Genomic DNA, 17,816 nt, shown 5'->3' with positions numbered 1-17,816 from the left:
ATGATATAGCAGGGGTGGCCAAACCGGTCCTCGAGATCTACCAACGGTCCACGTTTTCCAGGTTACCTAGCTGGTGCACAGCTGTAGTCAATACTAACGGTCACATTTTCAAACCTGCCGCATTCATTCCTACTATAGATCCACAGGTTGCCTGGAAAACATGCACCGTTGGTAGATCTTGAGGACAGGTTTGGCCACCCCTGTGATATAGTATGTAACTGGCACTACTGAGGAAATGATATGTAACTAGTACTACTGGGGACTTCTGTAACATCACTACTGAGGACATGATATGTAACTGGCACTACTGGGGACATCTGTAACAGCACTACTGAGGACATGATACAGTATGTAACTGGCACTACTGGGACTTCTCTAACAGCACTACTGAGGACATGATATGTAACTGGCACTACTGGGGACATCTGTAACAGCACTACTGAGGACATGATATGTAACTGGCACTACTGGGAACATGATATGTAACTGGCACTACTAAGGACATGATATGATATTGAACTGGCACTACTGGGGACATCTGTAACAGCACTACTGAGGACATGATATGTAACTGGCACTACTGGGGACATCTGTGACAGCACTACTGGGGACATGATATGTAACTGGCACTACTGAGGACATGATAAGTAACTGGCACTACTGGGGAAATTATATGAAACTGGCACTACTGAGGACATGATATGTAACTGGCACTACTGAGGACATCTGTAACAGCACTACTAAGGATGTGATATGTAACGGGCACTACTGAGGACATGATATGTAACTGGCACTACAGGGGAAATGATATGTAACTGGCACTACTGAGTGCATGATATGTAAGTGGCACTACTGAGGACATCTGTAACAGCACTACTGAGGATATGATATGTAACTGGCACTACTGGGGACATCTGTAACAGCACTACTGAGGACATGATATGTAACTGGCACTACTGGGGACATCTGTAACAGCACTACTGAGGACATGATATGTAACTGGCACTACTGGGGACATCTGTGACAGCACTAATGAGGACATGATACGTAACTGGCACTACTGGGGAAATCTGTAACAGCACTACTGAGGACATGATATGTAACTGGCACTACTGGGGACATCTGTAACAGCACTACTGAGGACATGATACGTAACTGGCACTACTGGGGACATCTGTAATAGCACTACTGAGGACATGATATGTAACTGGCACTACTGGGGACATCTGTAACAGCACTACTGAGGACATGATATGTAACTGGCACTACTGGGGACATGATACGTAACTGGCACATAATATGTGCAAGAAAATGATTGCTTGGCATTTAAATTCAGTATCTGAGATAGTACACAAACTTTGTTTCATGTTTTGAAACCTTGTTTTATGCACAAATAAAATAGATTTGTGTGAATTTCATGTGTTTGATGTGTTTGTACAACATAAGTGCAAGATACCTCATTAAAATTTAATTTTTTTCTAAAATACAGAATAATCCGTTATCCAAAATTCTTCCGGTCCCGAGCATTTTGGATAAGGGATACTCAACCTGTATTTATACCTGCGTTAAATCCTTGTCAATGGACCATTAAGATAATGTATAACCCCAAATGTAACAGCCTATTGTTTCCAGGCACCAGATCAATTTCAGGGACACATCTTCTAGATTATACTGTTTACTTCCATTGAATCAGATGGTTTAAAAGAGATTGTTGTAACGTTTTAAACACAATTTAGTTATCAAGGACCTAGTGATAGATTAATGGTTGCCGCAATTGCCCTACACCTTATTACTGGAAGAGATGGCAAAACCTTTAGGGAATTTGGTTTTAACCTATTATCTAGCCATGGGGTTTTCAACTCCGAATACTAAAGTTCTCCTAATACTGTACAGCTGTTGCTGCAATGTGTGCATACAACTCATGGCATACACACGCTCCCTCTATGCATACACTACAATAAGAGCTGGTGTGTGTACGTGACCGTCACCCATTCACGTCAATTGGAGGCCATTGCTTAAGCAGCTCTACTGTAGCAGGACATATCTGTATGCCATGTTTTCAGGATTTTTGACTGTTAAAATAGGTGGGATTACTACTACCAAACAAAATAGGTTAAGCGTGATTAAAGATATTCTGAAAACATGATCTGTCGGAGGTACTTGAAGATTGAAGTTGAAAGCCCCCTGACCTTTTTGGAAAAACATGACTGGAAAGAGAGTGGGTTTATAGTTATTTTGGTACTTGTGTATTATCACGGCGCCCACTTTTGCATATTTGCTTAGTGGGCTATTCTGCGTAGGAAAATCGCATCGCATGGGCCATTGTAAGTGCCGTGCAATGCGATGCGATTTTCCTATGTAATGTAGTCAGTGCTCTTTATTTATATTGTATAGGGTGTACAATGCCATTAGGTATACAATAATGACATACAATGAGGTTTTAGGCACCCGCCCCCCACTATCCACGCCACTCCGAAGCATGGTGAGGGGTGGCGGAACGCGTCTTACGACTTTTTCATACCCCTACTATCCACGTCGGGGTGGAGTTGATTTTATATAATAATGTGTATGTAAAGTAATCCGCGTCCCCTCGCGGGGCTCACCACGCTTCGGGCTCGGTGGCTCGCTGCGTTCGCCACACTATATTAAATCAACTCCACGCCGACGTGGGTAGTAGGGGTATGAAAAGGTCGGAGGACGCGTTCCGCCGCCGCTCGCCACGCTTCAGGGTGGCATGGATAGTGGGGGGGTGCCTAAAACCTCATTGTATGTCATACAATTATATAATTGTATAGGTAATGTAATGCCATCATACACCCTATATATGCGGGAGGTGCGATGCGATCCCCCGGGGCTAAGAGAGCAGTGAATAAATTACATAGGAAAATCGGATCAGATTGCCATATGCCACTGGCTGCCTCAGCATGTTGTCTTTGTAGAACTACAATTGCCAGCATGGCTTTGGAAGCCTGTACTGCACCCAAACAGTTCACACTTCTCCTCACATAACCACAAGTGAGATAATTAGCTCCACCTGTGGATCTATTAACAGCTGTCAGTGAGTAATGACTACACCTGTCCACCTGCTGGTTGACCTGGAAAATGTGACCTTTTTGGGGTACTGAAGAAAGAGTTTGAGAATCACTGCGTTATTGTTTATAAAGAATTGGCTCTAGGGCACAGGTTCTCAAAGTTGGTCCACCCAGTGCATGTTTTGCAGTTCTCCTCACAGAATCAAGTGAAATAATTAGCTCCACCTGTGGATCTTTTAAAATGTGTCAGCCGGTAATGAGTGCACCTCTCGGGTGACCTGTGTGGGGTCCTGAGGACCGAGTTTGAGAACCACTGCTCTAGTGCATGTCTTGTGATGTAAGATTTATAACACTGAGGGGTTATCTGGTATCAGTCTCTACAGGTAAAAGCAACACAGGACATGTGAGTTACTTTTGCCGAAAAGCACAACACCATACAAAGTGTGTGCAGAAGGCTGACGGGCACTTAGCGCATACAGGAAATAAGAACGACACTGTAAGGTGGGTACCCCTAACATTTTCCGTTACAGTCTCTATTGGGCATATTAATCAAAATCCGCATCTCTGATGGGGTGTGATAAATTCGCCCAAATTTGTTTTGCGGCAATTGAATACATGGCAAGGATGTATTAGTTACAGTATCACATGCAGCGGCAGAACTTGAGAAAGCTCAGGTCCTGCAAATCCTCGTACCACAATTCTCAGGATGTTTTTCGCATGCATAGCCACCGGTTACTTGCGATCCTCCCCTCTGCTAACGCTCACTTGCAGGGGGTCGGTGACCCATCACCAGGTGCACGCCATAATCCTGTCCAGTATAATGTAACATATGTGTAATTCAAGTGCACAGTCTACAACATGATCCCTAGAGGAGGGGGTGTGTCAACAGGTAGTCTGGCCCATTGGGGGTTTCCACTGTTTCCCTATGGGGCTGACCAAACCTGTGTGGTGTGCTGGCCTTACCTCAGGAGCTTGTAGAGTGAATTACACTGTATATGACTTGTGACCAAGCCCTTACTATAACGTGCTGGCGGTTTCCTCTGATACAAGGAGATATTAACTTTTTTAAATAATATTTTTATATATACTTTATCATATTACTGTTATTTAGCGTTCATCTCTGACTTCCTATTGGCAGGGTCAGACTGTGGGCAGATTTGGCAAAAATTGCCCGAAAACAAGAGGTGTGGGATGTGTGTAGGGCAGCGTGCAGATTGTGCCTGTTATATGACGATGGCCGGTGGACGATTTCAGGATCTGATGTCTGTAAGTACAGATTAGTTGTCAATATTATTTTATAAAATTTTTGTTTAAAAAATACATGGAACAAAAAGAGTAGGGGTCTGCCACACTTTGGAACCATCACCGGGATCCAACAGCCAGCGTTGTCATACCACAACCAGAGGACCCTTTATTTACAAGCTCCCCCGGCTGCCCGGCTGAACATGAACACCCTGGCTGGTCAGCCCTGGACAGACTACGTGGGGGAGTGGGGACCCCCTAATAAAACGCATGTCCCAGACGAAAGGAGCCACATAACCGGCTCCTCTCCCGACCCCTAAGGGAATCCCAGTGATTCCCTAAACCAGTCTCCCCTAAACCAATCAGGGATTAGTTTAGCCCTAATTGGATGTAGGAGTCTCTATATGTTTTTTAATTTTACCAGCCAACAATCCACAATCTGGAAACTATAATGTGTATCTGATGTCTATGGTTTATGTACTTTAAGTTGTTAATGGGTACATTGCATTAATACAGAATTTTCTCTATGAGTCTAATGTAAAGTTTTAGTTTCTTTGAGTTAATTTTTTTTTATATCTTAAGTCATTTAAGAAATCTTGATTGTAATTTGCTTTACTATTTTGATCCGTTGTTGCGGTGCCCCTAAAAGTAACAGCGCCTATAGGCTGGTGCCTATTTTGTAATCCGGCACTGGCAACCTTGCAGACCCAAAGGATCCCGCTCATATGCATATCTCAGAACATTGCAGATGTGTTGTTATATAATTAATGTACTTTTTATCTTGAACGGGGGAGTTGCAACTCAAAAGCAACTATGCCGCAACCATTTCTGGGGTGTATAAATGCTTGAGAATATGATCCTGTAAAGCAGGGGTGGGGAACCTCAGGCCCAGGGGCCATATGCGGCCCCTGTAGCTGTTCTGAGTGACCCGCCCACCCGCCCGGTTGCTTTGCCGGGAGTCAAGTACAGGGGAATTCTCACAAGAGGTCGGTAGTTCTCGCGAGATTCCTCTCAATCAACAGCAGCCGGAGACTGTCAGCCCTTTTCAGCGGCAGCCGCCGGAGTGTAGGACTGCTGCAGCAGGACAATTTGCGGTACTCTTTACCTAGAACGGCGCCCAAGATTTGGATCTTGGGCATCGTAAGGTAAAAAATCGCGTCGGTCGCATCGCATGCGACCAAAAAAATCGCATGCGATGCGACCAAAAAATCGCATGCGATGCGACCGACGCGATTACCTCGATTTTACATAGGGAACAATGTTAAATGGCCCACAGAGCCCAAACAGCTACCCTCAAGTGTGAAATGGCCCCCCCAATTGTTAACGGCACCTCACAATCAACGTCAACCCGAAGCGTGGCGAGCGCAGCGAGCCCGCGAGGGGCGGCGGTACGCGTCCTCCGACCTTTTCATACCCCCACTATCCACGTCGGCATGGAGTTGAGAATAGAAAGTGTGGCGAGCGCAGCGAGCCACCGATCCTGAAGCGTGGCGAGCACACGCGGATACCTTCACAGGTATCCACGTCCCCTCGCGGGCTCCACAGGTATCCGCGTCCCCTCGCGGGGCTCGCCACGCTTCGGGCTCGGTGGCTCACTGCGCTCGCCACACTTTCTAATATCAACTCCACGCCGACGTGGATAGTAGGGGTATGAAAAGGTCGGAGGACGCCTACCGCCGCCCCTCGCGGGCTCGCTGCGCTTGCCACGCTTCGGGTTGAAGTTGATCGTGGTGTGGCGTTAACAATTGGGGGGGCCATTTCACACTTGAGGGTGGCTGTTTGGGCTCTGTGGGCCATTTAACATTGTTCCCTATGTAAAATCGGGTCAATTGGGCCATTTAACATTGTTCCCTATGTAAAATCGCGGTAATCGCGTCAGTCGCATCGCATGCGATTTTTGGTCGCATGCGATGCGACCGACGCGATTTACATTTTAACATGCATTTCTATGTGAAATCGCGGGCATCGCATCGGTCGCATCGCATGCCATTATAATGGCATGCGATGTACATGCGATGCCCGCGATGGGCGCTGTACTAGGTAAAGAGTACCCAATTTGCAAGAGACTTTTTTACATATGGCCCCTGAAGGATTGTTTCCCCATACAAACGGCCCTCAGCACAAAAAAGGTTCCCCACCCCTGCTGTAAAGGCCCATACACACTAAGCGACTTTGAGCTGAAAGGTGCTCAAAACAACTCAAAGCCGCCCAGTGTGTATGGCCCGGCGATGAGCGCTGCTGCGCGCTCCCGCAACATAGCCAGGAAAGCTGTTCATCTGCTGGTTATACCAGCTGGTATAACTATGGTTATACCAGCAAATTAGCGGCTTTCAGGACGGCTTTGCATAGCGCTCCGCTATGCAACTCTGTCCCCCTCCATCGGCGCCGGGCAGGGGGAAAGCCGCTCAGTGTGTATGCACTAAGCGGCTTTCCCTGCAGCGGTGAATGATATCATCGCTGTCCATACACGCTGGGCATAGTCGCCCAGTGTGTATGGACCTTAAATTGTCAAAATAGTCCCTGCGTCTTGGTACCAGCAGCCATTCTGCACAGCATGAAATGGCATTTGTGTACATCTCTGAATCAAGCCATTTGGCGCACCACACAACGCATAACATTGCAGTGCCTGCAGATCCCATCTGCCTGAAGTAATGGGCTAGATGCTATAAAGCATTATCTGAATTGCTTTAACTTAATTGTATAAAAGATCATTGTTGTCTGTGTTTTTTAACCTCCCATTAGTACAAAAGAAATCTGTCACCGGCGCGGTGGATGAAGGGAAGAGTTCAGAGCTGGAATCGGCAAAGCCTAAGATAGAATTGTACAGTGACGTGAAGGCTTTATTACGAGTTCTGGCAGAAATAAGGTTTATCAATGCGGAGGTTAGTATCGCTGTATGGAGCCTAGGATAAGGGGGGAGGGGCGCTGCTTAGCAAGGGTTTTGTCTTTTTATAAAGGCTGTTCCTGTAATCAGAATTACTTTAGATAAATTCAAGAATATGTGAGAAATATGCAGCGGATTTAGCATTACTGAGCTCAGAATGGAATGCCATCATCATGTGCATTTACTATACATTGTGGCCACGGGGCTCGTACTATTTAGGCTACATTAAAAATACATCAGATGTGTAGGCTCACTATTAATGCAGGTTCTCCGTTATCTGTTAGATCCGCAAAGCCCATGTAATGGCGTTCATGTTCAGCAGCCATGCGGGATGCAGGTCGAACACACAGGGTTTTTTTTAAAGGGGCAATCATTTACAAGGCAAAACCATGCCTCGTAAATGATTGCCCCTTTTCCTCTGGTATCCCGCATGGCCGCTGACCTCAGACTCTTTTACATCCTGCCTATCCTACATTCACAGAAAGGAATATGTTAATGTCTACGTTAAGCACATACAGTATCACTAATGGCTTTGTTTAGCAGACTGTAATCCTCACAAGAGTATATGCTATGCCAACATTTTTCCACCACTCTGCCATGGCACGCTGGTGCGCCTTGAGCTGTTTTCAAGTGTGCCTCCAGAGCTAGAGATGTCCATACCAGCTTGCAGCAACAACCACCAGTTCAACTGTTATTCACTGGTCTCTTTCTTCTCCAGTCCGGTCTCTGTATCCTGGGCATATGAGACCACCCCTTTCTGATTATTATTATTATTATTATTATTATTATTATTATTATGGTACTTGTTTCCTAGCACGGCCACAACGATTTCTATCGTGGTGGTCGTGTCGGAAAAAATCATGTCGGTCGCGTCGGGTGCATACCAAAACGCACACGACGTGACCGACGCGATGTACCCGATTTCTCCATAGGCTTCAATGTTAAAATAATTTAACATTAAAGCCTATGGAGAAATCGGGTCCATCGTGTCCATAGGGTTCAATGTTAAATTATTTTAACATTGAAACTGAGTCCATTTAACATAGGAAATAATGGGAAAAGGTCCAATATGGGCCATTTCTCATTGGGTATGGCCCCGGCATGTGTGTAAAAAATAATGGCCCCCCATTGTGGCCGCCACCCCCCCGATTGACGCGAACCCGAAGCATGGCGAGCCCGCGAGGGGCGGCGGTGCGCGTCCTCCGACCTTTTCATTCCCCTACTATCCACGTCGGCGTGGAGTTGAGAATAGATTAGTGTGGCGAGCGCAGCGAGCCACCGAGCCCGAAGCGTGGCGAGCGCACGTGGATACCTGTCAAGGCCGCGAGGGACGCCCCTCGCCGGCTTGACAGGTATCCGCGTCCCCTCGCGGGGCTCGCCACGCTTCGGGCTCGGTGGTTCGCTGCGCTCGCCACACTAATCTATTCTCAACTCCACGCCGACGTGGATAGTAGGGGAATGAAAAGGTCGGAGGACGCGCACCGCCGCCCCTCGCGGGCTCGCTACGCTCGCCACACTTCGGGTTCGCGTCAATCGTGGGGGTGGCGGCCACAATGGAGGGCCATTATTTTTTACACACATGACGGGGCCATACCCAATGAGAAATGGCCCATATTGGGCCTTTTCCCATTTTTTCCTATGTTAAATGGGCTCAATTTCAATGTTTATATATTTTAACATTGAAGCCTATGGACAAATCGGGTCCATCGCATAGGCTTCAATGTTAAATATTTTAACATTGAAGCCTATGGAGAAATCGGGGGCATCGCGTCGGGCGCGCATAGGCATCAATGTTAAAATATTTTAACATTGAAGCCTATGGGGAAATCGTGGGCATCGCGTCGGTCGCGTCGTGTGCCTTGTTAAGGCACATGACTGACGCGATGTACCCGAGTTGTGCTTTTTTCAAAGGAAATCGCGGGCATCGTGTGCCTTAAAGTTAAGGCATACGATGCCCGCGATTGTGGCCGTGCTAGGAAACAAGTACCATTATTATTAATAACAGTTTCTTATATAGCGCACACATAATCCGCAGCACTTTACAGAGGATAGTTGAACATTCACATCAGTCCCTGCCCCAGTGGAGCTTACAGTCTATAATTCCCTACCACATGTACACGCACACACAGACATTCTAGGGTTCATTTTAGTTGAAAGCCATTTGATGTCAATGAGTCCCATACCTCTCAACTGTCACGATTTTAGAGGGACAGTCCCGATTTTCGGGTCCTGTCCCGCTGTCCCACCCGCGGCAGGCATTGTCCTGCTGCGGGGGGGGTGGCAGTTGGGAGACCCCCCAATCTAGTAGAATAGACGCTGTGCGCATGCGCACAGCGTCTATTCTCGTATGAAAATGAGGTCGCGGCTAATTAGCATAAGCCGTGCCCTCATTTGCATACGCCCCGCCCCCTTTTGCACGAGTGTCCCTATTTCTTAAGATCAAAAGTTGGGAGGTATGGAGTCCTGATCTGCCTACTGGCCCCTCCTCCTATTGTCAGCTGCGTATCACCATTGGTTGGTGGCAGCTGTTGACACTCCCTTTCTCACATCGATGGTGTCAGTGTCTGTCCCGGATCATTGCTTAAGCAGCTGCCCAGAGACTGCATAGGATATGAATCAGATTTATAGAAGAGGAATTACAGTGAGCTAAGTGAGAAGCTGCTCGGGTGTCCAGCTTTGCTATTTTCCCCACTAGCTCCCTTGGAGAACATAATGTCAGCTATGCAGGACTTGTATGCTGTTCACATGTGGGCATTTTTTAACTATACCCCCGGGGCACTGCACACTGAAAAACACTGAGATTCGCATAAGGTCTCTCCTGTGTTCTGCAAACAGATAATCCTGGCCCAGACTGTACTTTGTTCACATGGGGTGGGGAAATGTGTTTTCTTTTTGTGTTCTATGGGGGACAGTGTGATTGATTATTATTATTTTTTTTATATGTGGGGACCAGTGTGATTGTTTTTTTCATATGGGGGCCAATGTTTTTTTTTTTTTCATAATTGCAATACTCTAGGGCAGGCCTGGCCAGCATGTGGCTCTCCAGATGTTGTGAAACTACAAATCCCAGCATGCTTTGAAACAGTTTTAACTTACCTTATAGCAAAACTGTGGCAAGGCATGATGGGATTTGTAGTTTCACAACATCTGGAGAGCCACAGGTTGCCCAGGATTGCTCTAGGGTACTAGTATAACAAAGATGGTTTCTGACTATTTATTGTTCTTAAATGACGCGCTTGCTGTATGTGTTACACTTCTAAAGAGAAGTGTGTCCGTGATCACCACAATTATAGTGCCCACTGCACAGTTATGGTCCCTGCATTCCACAGTGTTTTCTTTTTGTCAGGCAACAATACACTTACTGAAGTCAGAGGGCTGCAAGCTGAACGAGCGTCCGGTCCCACCAGAAGATAAAAGCACACGGCCAGCATCTTACATCCCAGCCAATCTGGAAGAAGATCCAGAATGGATCCTGTATAGGTGCATGTCCCTTTTTGAATTTATATTATTTATAATTGTTGCTCTTGTTTTGAACATTTGAATTTATATAAAATGTTGTTGAATTTTATTATTATTTAGTGATTGTGTGTTTTGAAGATGCAGAAGGTGTCACCTATTTGCGCCTATTTCATATCTTTTGCATCCCACTATAATGATTTTATGTGACTGGGCAGCATGGTTGCACAGTGGCTAGCATAACTGTCTCACTGCACCATGTATTTGGTTTCATCAGGGTCCTATCTGTGTGGAATTTGTGTGTTCTTTGGTTTCCTTACATGTCTATAGACATTCTGCTAGGCTTATTGGCATGTGACAAAATGGATACTAGCGTGTGTGTCAGGAAATAGAGGGCCTGATTCAATATGCAAAATTTCCAAGAATCACAGATTGCAATGTTCGTCAATCAGCGGCAATCTGCGCATAGGCACACATGTTAGTACGGGTGCATTTAAACTGCCTCGCAACCATAGTTTATGTAGTGGCTGAAGGTAAAGACCAACCATGGGGGGTGGCAACTGAGCATTTTTCGGGGCGCGATATTGACAACGCAGGGTGTGTCGGGACTGTGTGCGGTGTGGGAGGGGGAGTCGCAGTGGCTGCAGAATGTATAAAAAAGTGGGCTTGGCCTTGCAATAAGGTTGTGGTCTCTCGACAAGGGGCGTGGCCTCAAAGGGGATGGATGACAGGGAGAGGCAATGGGTAAAGGCAGGGAATGGGCGGCAGGGGGAGAAAGTGGGTGATGCCAGGGGAAAGCAATTTGTGATATAGAGGATCATGGTAAGAAGCATTGGGTGTCAGGTTGAGGTAGTGAGAAATGGAGAACCAGTGAGTGACAAGGAGAGGCAAAGGGTGACAAGCATATAGTGGGTGACTGGGGGAGGCTGGCTGGGGGTGATGTGGTTGGTAGAGAGATATCGCTCAGAAGAGCCCTTTAAAAAAAGTGTAGTGTGTATGTTCTATATCATTAACAAATCGTGATCCCACACACCGTTAAAGACACCACCTCCTCTCCCCGTTGGCTGAATACGCAGGTCAATTTGGGCTATGTAGCCAACCACATGTTCAGCGGGGTCCCAGTAACGTCACTGAACAATATCATTCAGCGTGTGCGCACAATATCATGCACTCGCAGGACCGCTGATATTGATGATATCGGTGGGTCGTCTAGTGTGTTCGGGGCTTAAAGCCCCATACACACTGGGTGATATAATAAGCAACTGAGTTTGCGAACCACTGATTTATATAGACAAGGGTTCATAAAGGGTTAACTGGCTAATGACCTACAGACTGATCCTGTGCGGTTAGACAAAAAAGAAGCAAACACGTCGGAAAAAAGAAACATTTTCTGTGTTGCGGGAAATCACCTCATTAAGAGTTTGGCGTTAATTCATGTAGAAGGTGTAATTTTACACTTTGGCAAAGCTGTGTTTTGCTACAGGGAGAATTTAAAATTTGATGACAGATTTATAGTGGTACATTTTCTTTGTTTGCTTAAAAAAATGCACTGTATCAGGATTTGTCCTAGTGTCAATTTATATTTACATTGTTTGAGAAGTTGAGTCTGTGTCTTATTCTGTGTCTTAGCAGTCCATTGCAATTACCTACTCATCTTCAGCAGCTAATAAGAAGAATAAGGGAAATAATAGGTCACAAATTTTGGAACTTTTGTAATTTCACAGCCGCAGGAAAATCGCATGTGATTGCACGCGATGCGATGGTACTTTTGTAGTTTCAAGTCTCCCCTGCCCAATGCGATTAAGCACATTTAGCACACCCCCACTATCCACGCCAACCCGAAGTGAGCCCCGGGAGGTACGGTATGCATCCTCCCGACTTGTTCATACCCCCACTATCCACTTCAGCGCTGAGATGATTTTATAGTGTGGCGAGCGCAGCGAGCAACCGAGCCTGAACCATGACGAGCGTCCGCGGATTACTTGACGTGTATTCTGCGTCCCCTCGCCACACTTTATAAAATCAACTCAAAACTGACGTGGATATTGTGGGTGTGCTAAATGTGCTTAATCGCATCACATCGCATGCGATCCGATCGCACATGCGATCCGATCGCATGCAATGTGATCTGCAGGCAGGGAAAACTTGAAACTACAAAAGTACAATCGCATCGCATGCGATCGTATACAATTTTCCTGCCGCCGTGAAACTACACTAGTACCCAAATTTCAGTTTTTATCACAGATCGGTTCTTGATGAGTTTCCACTCCAGCAATGGATTTTGGCACAAGTGACAGTTTAAGCCCCTTGTATGTAGAGGTATCTTACATGTGTGTATCAACAATATAAAGCCAGAGAACAGTACAGTGTATCAGAAATCCTTCAGTTCTGCTTATCGCCTGTGTGCTGTACAGCAGTGAACAAGTGTATGACTGTACTAAGGAAGGAATACATTTCTGTAAAGAAATAAGATAAGAAATTGAATTTGCTTTTGCAACATTTTTCTCCTAGTACTGTAGCTCCTTTTGGCATAACCAGCACAGGGGAGATTGGAGATTTGTAACAATGATACAAAATACATTAGGGATTTATTGGATATATGATCCTCCATGAAACATAGGGCCTTATTCAGATCACATCGGTCCTGGGTGCATTCGCACCCAGGACCGATGTTACGCGTCTGCGCATGCGCAGGTGGGTATCTGCGCATGTGCAGGCATATGGTGCGTGCACCCACGGCGACCTTTCGGTTCACCGGGTGCACGCACCCATGGTGGCGTGGGGGGGACGGAGATGGGCGGGGGGCGCCGGGCTGCCCCATTACCATATGCCCGCCCATATCCACGCCAGCGTGCACGCAAATGTAAGTAACTGAAAAGTCACTTATATAGGCGTGCACGCTAAACATCATGTGGGCGGTTACCCGAGCCATGCGAATGGATGTTTATGCAAAACATCCATTCGCAGCTGTTCGGGCGAAGCCGCACTTTGAGGTGTGGGGGGGGTGGTCGTTCGCTGGGCGGGGTTTGGTGAACTCGCAAGGCTGGGAATCCGCAGCCTTGCGAATCAACCAGAATAACCCCCATAGTGTTTGGTTAGAACCCAGAAAAGTGTTTTTACTGTGAACCTTGTACTTTAAAATCATAAAATGTTTATTTAGTGCATGCAATATACAGGTTGAGTATCGCTTATCCAAAATGCTCGGGACCAGCAGAATTTTGGATAACGGATTATTCCGTATTTCGGAATTTTTTATATTTTAATGATGTATTTTGAAGTATCTTGCATTTATGTTGTATAAACACATCAACCACATGAAATACACACAAATATATTTTATTTGTTCAAAAAACAAGGTTTCAAAACATGAAACAAAGTCTGTGTACTATCTCAGGTACTGAATTTGAATGCCAAGCAATCATTTTCTTGCACATATATATAGTGCCAGTTACATATCATGTCCCCAGTAGTGCCAGTTACATATCATGTCCTCAGTAGTGCCAGTTACATATCATGTCCCCAGTAGTGCTGTTACAGATGTCCCCAGTAGTGCCAGTTACATATCATGTCCCCAGTAGTGCCAGTTACATATCATGTCCTCAGTAGTGCTGTTACAGATGTCCCCAGTAGTGCCAGTTACATATCATGTCCCCAGAAGTGCTGTTACAGATGTCCCCAGTACTGCCAGTTACATATCATGTCTCCAGTAGTGCTGTTACAGATGTCCCCATTAGTGCCAGTTACATATCATGTCTCCAGTAGTGCTGTTACAGATGTCCCCAGTAGTGCCAGTTACATATTATGTCTCTAGTAGTGCCAGTTACATATCATGTCCCCAGAAGTGCTGTTACAGATGTCCCCAGTAGTGCCAGTTACATATCATGTCTCCAGTAGTGCTGTTACAGATGTCCCCAGTAGTGCCAGTTACATATCATGTCTCCAGTAGTGCTGTTACAGATGTCCCCAGTAGTGCCAGTTACATATCATGTCTCCAGAAGTGCTGTTACAGATGTCCACAGTAGTGCCAGTTACATATCATGTCCCCAGTAGTGCCCGTTACATATATACTCAAACTGTATTTTTTTACACTTAAAATGCATAGTATCTGCATAGAGGTGTATTCAATGCTTTCTGCGAGCGGTGTCATTTTAACCCCATTTTAACCCCCTCTCCGGCTGCATTGAATACACCCCATATATTCTAGTTACTAGTAAGTGTTTATAAATGTACACTTTTATTACTGACTTTAAAGTTCCAATTATATTACATTTGCTACTTGAGATTGTACATCTCATTGTTCTAGTGCAGTTGGAACCGTTCTTGGGAATAAACATAATGAACTGGTACAGCTTAACACTCTCATTTTGTAACATGGTTAATTAATTTTACTTCCAAGATGTTTCCTTATCTTGCTGAGACTCCAATTATTAATCTTTGATTACTTCAGATGCTGGAAGCTTTAACAACAATGAGGTTGGCATAGAGTTTATGGTTTGATTCTGATGCATGTGATATGACAACATTGATTCCTGTCTGTAATAATGGTGCCTAGACCTGCCGGCGATTCTGTGTATCAGGTCCCCAGCAGGTTTTGGTTCAGTGACCATACATGTACTTCAGGGATGCTGTCATTCTCAATAAAGAACAATGAAATCAAGTAGAATGTAATAGCATGGGAATCACAAGTGAGGCTTGGCTACACACGTGTTTGGTAATTGAACAAAAAGCACAGCTGACAACTTTTATATATTATAAAATGACAGGAGCTGATTGGCTGGAGTAAATCTGCCCCTATGACACAGGGCACTCACTGCCTTCTGTGGGTGTTCCCCCATTTTCTGCTCCTGTGGGGTTGGTGCTTTCCTGCTTATTAATGCCTCCAATAGCGGGGTTTCCAATGTCAACTAAAAAGCTTACCTTAAACAAATTGTCATAGTTACCCCCAGAGAAACAGTTACGTGTTTGATTGTGGCCATTACCCTGTCGCTTTTCACTCCCCTCTTCCTGTAAGCCATTTTTTGTGGTATGTTCTGTGCCCTCACATACTCACCTGGGGGGGGACATGACATACCGGATCCAAGAAATTCCTGTCTGCATCTGGGAGAAGCCCCAGTGCCTCCTCTATTTTTCTGTTCAATCTAAGCTTTTCCAACCATGGCCGCCTTTACCAAGGTCATGGCAGTGTGCCAAGCGAACTACAGTGACCGTTATCACTTTTATGGACAACCTTGTTCTGAAGATGGTCTCCTGAGCTTAATTGCAGGCCCAAGTGAAGGCAACAATCGCATTTTTAGAATTCAGTTGGTTTATCAGTTTCGCTAAAAATAATCTCTTAATATGTCAGAGAACTATTGTCCTGGAGTTTATTTTCTACACTGCAGCAATGGGTGTTTCTTATACGTGAGAAGATTATCTCCCTTAAGAGTCCGTTTAGTTCTCTCTTGGAAAGAAACCTGTATAGGAGCACTTCTGCATAATAGTCCTAGAACAAATGGATTAGACTTTCAACACCATACAGTAAGGGCGGCCAAACCGGTCCGCCCCAAGATCTGCCAACAGTTCATGTTTGCCAGGCCACTTGAGGATTTGGAAAATATGTTGGTTGGGATGAATGTTGGGATGTGACAATAAGTAATGACTATACCTGTGCACCAACTAGGTTTTCTGGACAGTGTGAACTGTGGGTAGATCTCGAGGACTGGTTTGGCCAGCCCTGCCTTACAGCTGTACTGGTTTCATTCGAAGGAGTTGCAAATCGACCTCCTTTAAAAGTGTAGCAAATCTTGTTTACTGTCCTCCCAAGGCATAATACGTTGCTTGCTACAGGTATTTTGATGGTTATGGGCAAACCAGCTGAACAAAGGATAACTGTTCACCATTTTGAACTGCACTCTGGTGACTACGGGAAACTCTTAGGGATCACTACCAACTGATACATTTCCTGGATTTTCAATGCTCTCTGTTATGTAATATGCATGCTTCTGACCTTGATGCATTTATAAACAGAACTTCCTGCAGGATACTTCTTAAAATACCACCGGCAATAATATACCTGGTCTTTACTTTTGCTTTAACATAAATCTAACGCTTGATGTTAAGTCACTTGTGATCAAGAGACTTATAAACAAAGGGAAGTATGAAGGGGCTGATTGTTGTTGGATCAATGGTGTTTTAAATAAGATTACTGTAGTGAATGACTGTTGAACATTATTTATATATTTTTTTTAAGTACTTGTTTCCTAGCACGGCCACACCGATTTACATCGGGGTGGTCGTGTCGGAAAAATCGGGTCGATCGCATCGCATGCGATTTGGTCGCATGCGATGCGATCGTCGCGACCGACCGATTTTGGACCCGATTTTTTTTTTTTAATTAAATGTAAATCGGGTCCCTGGGACCCGATTTTACATTGGATTCAATGTAAAATATTCCCAACCCCCCCAAATGTCACGGCGTACACCCCACCCCACGATAGACGCCAACCCGAAGCGTGGCGAGCGCAGCGAGCCCGCGAGGGGCGGCGGTGCGCGTCCTCCGACCTTTTCATTCCCCTACTACCCACGTCGGCGTGGAGTTGAGAATAGAATAGTGTGGCGAGCGCAGCGAGCCACCGAGCCCGAAGCGTGGCGAGCGCACGCGGATACCTTCACAGGTAAACGCGTCCCTTCGCGGACTTCACAGGTGTCCGCGTCGCCACGGACACCTGTGAAGCCCGCGAGGGGACGCGTATAACTGTGAAGGTATCCGCGTCCCCTCGCGGGGCTTGCTGCGCTCGCCACGCTTCGGGCTCGGTGGCTCGCTGCGCTCGCCACACTATTCTATTCTCAACTCCACGCCGACGTGGATAGTAGGGGAATGAAAAGGTCGGAGGACGCGCACCGCCGCCCCTCGCGGGCTCGCTGCGCTCGCCACGCTTCGGGTTGGCGTCTATCGTGGGGTGACGACGGGGACATCTAAAATGTGAAATGGGTCATATTGGCCCATTTCACATTTTTCACATTTTTTCAGGATTTCAATGTTAAAAAATCTTTTAACATTGAAGCCTATGTAAAAATCGGGGGCATCGCGTCGGGACCTATGTTAATGGTCCCGACCGACGCGATGCCCCCGATATTTTACCTTTCCCGACACGATTTCAATGTTAAAATATTTTTTAACATTGAAGCCTATGGGGAAATCGCGGGCATCGCGTCGGTCGCGT

The 17,816-nt window shown here is 45.9% G+C and overlaps 1 protein-coding gene across 5 annotated transcripts in view; it reads left to right on the top strand.

Moving 5' to 3' along the window:
- Nucleotides 1-17,816, top strand: part of CFAP46 (cilia and flagella associated protein 46) — a 211,128-nt gene that overhangs the window by 46,847 nt on the left and 146,465 nt on the right. For all 5 annotated transcript variants that reach the window (XM_083149297.1, XM_083149298.1, XM_083149295.1 and 2 more), the window contains 4 exons: nt 3,407-3,533; nt 4,171-4,298; nt 7,017-7,156; nt 10,505-10,638. In XM_083149297.1, coding sequence (XP_083005423.1) covers nt 3,407-3,533; nt 4,171-4,298; nt 7,017-7,156; nt 10,505-10,638 — 529 coding nt within the window. The remainder of the gene's footprint in view (nt 1-3,406; nt 3,534-4,170; nt 4,299-7,016; nt 7,157-10,504; nt 10,639-17,816) is intronic.

Source organism: Crinia signifera, chromosome 6 (genome assembly GCF_055691185.1).
Source record: "Crinia signifera chromosome 6, ASM5569118v1, whole genome shotgun sequence".
In the NCBI taxonomy this organism is placed as follows: Eukaryota; Metazoa; Chordata; class Amphibia; order Anura; family Myobatrachidae; genus Crinia; species Crinia signifera.
Note: the sequence above shows the minus strand (reverse complement) of the source record. Positions and strands in the feature narration are given on the sequence as shown.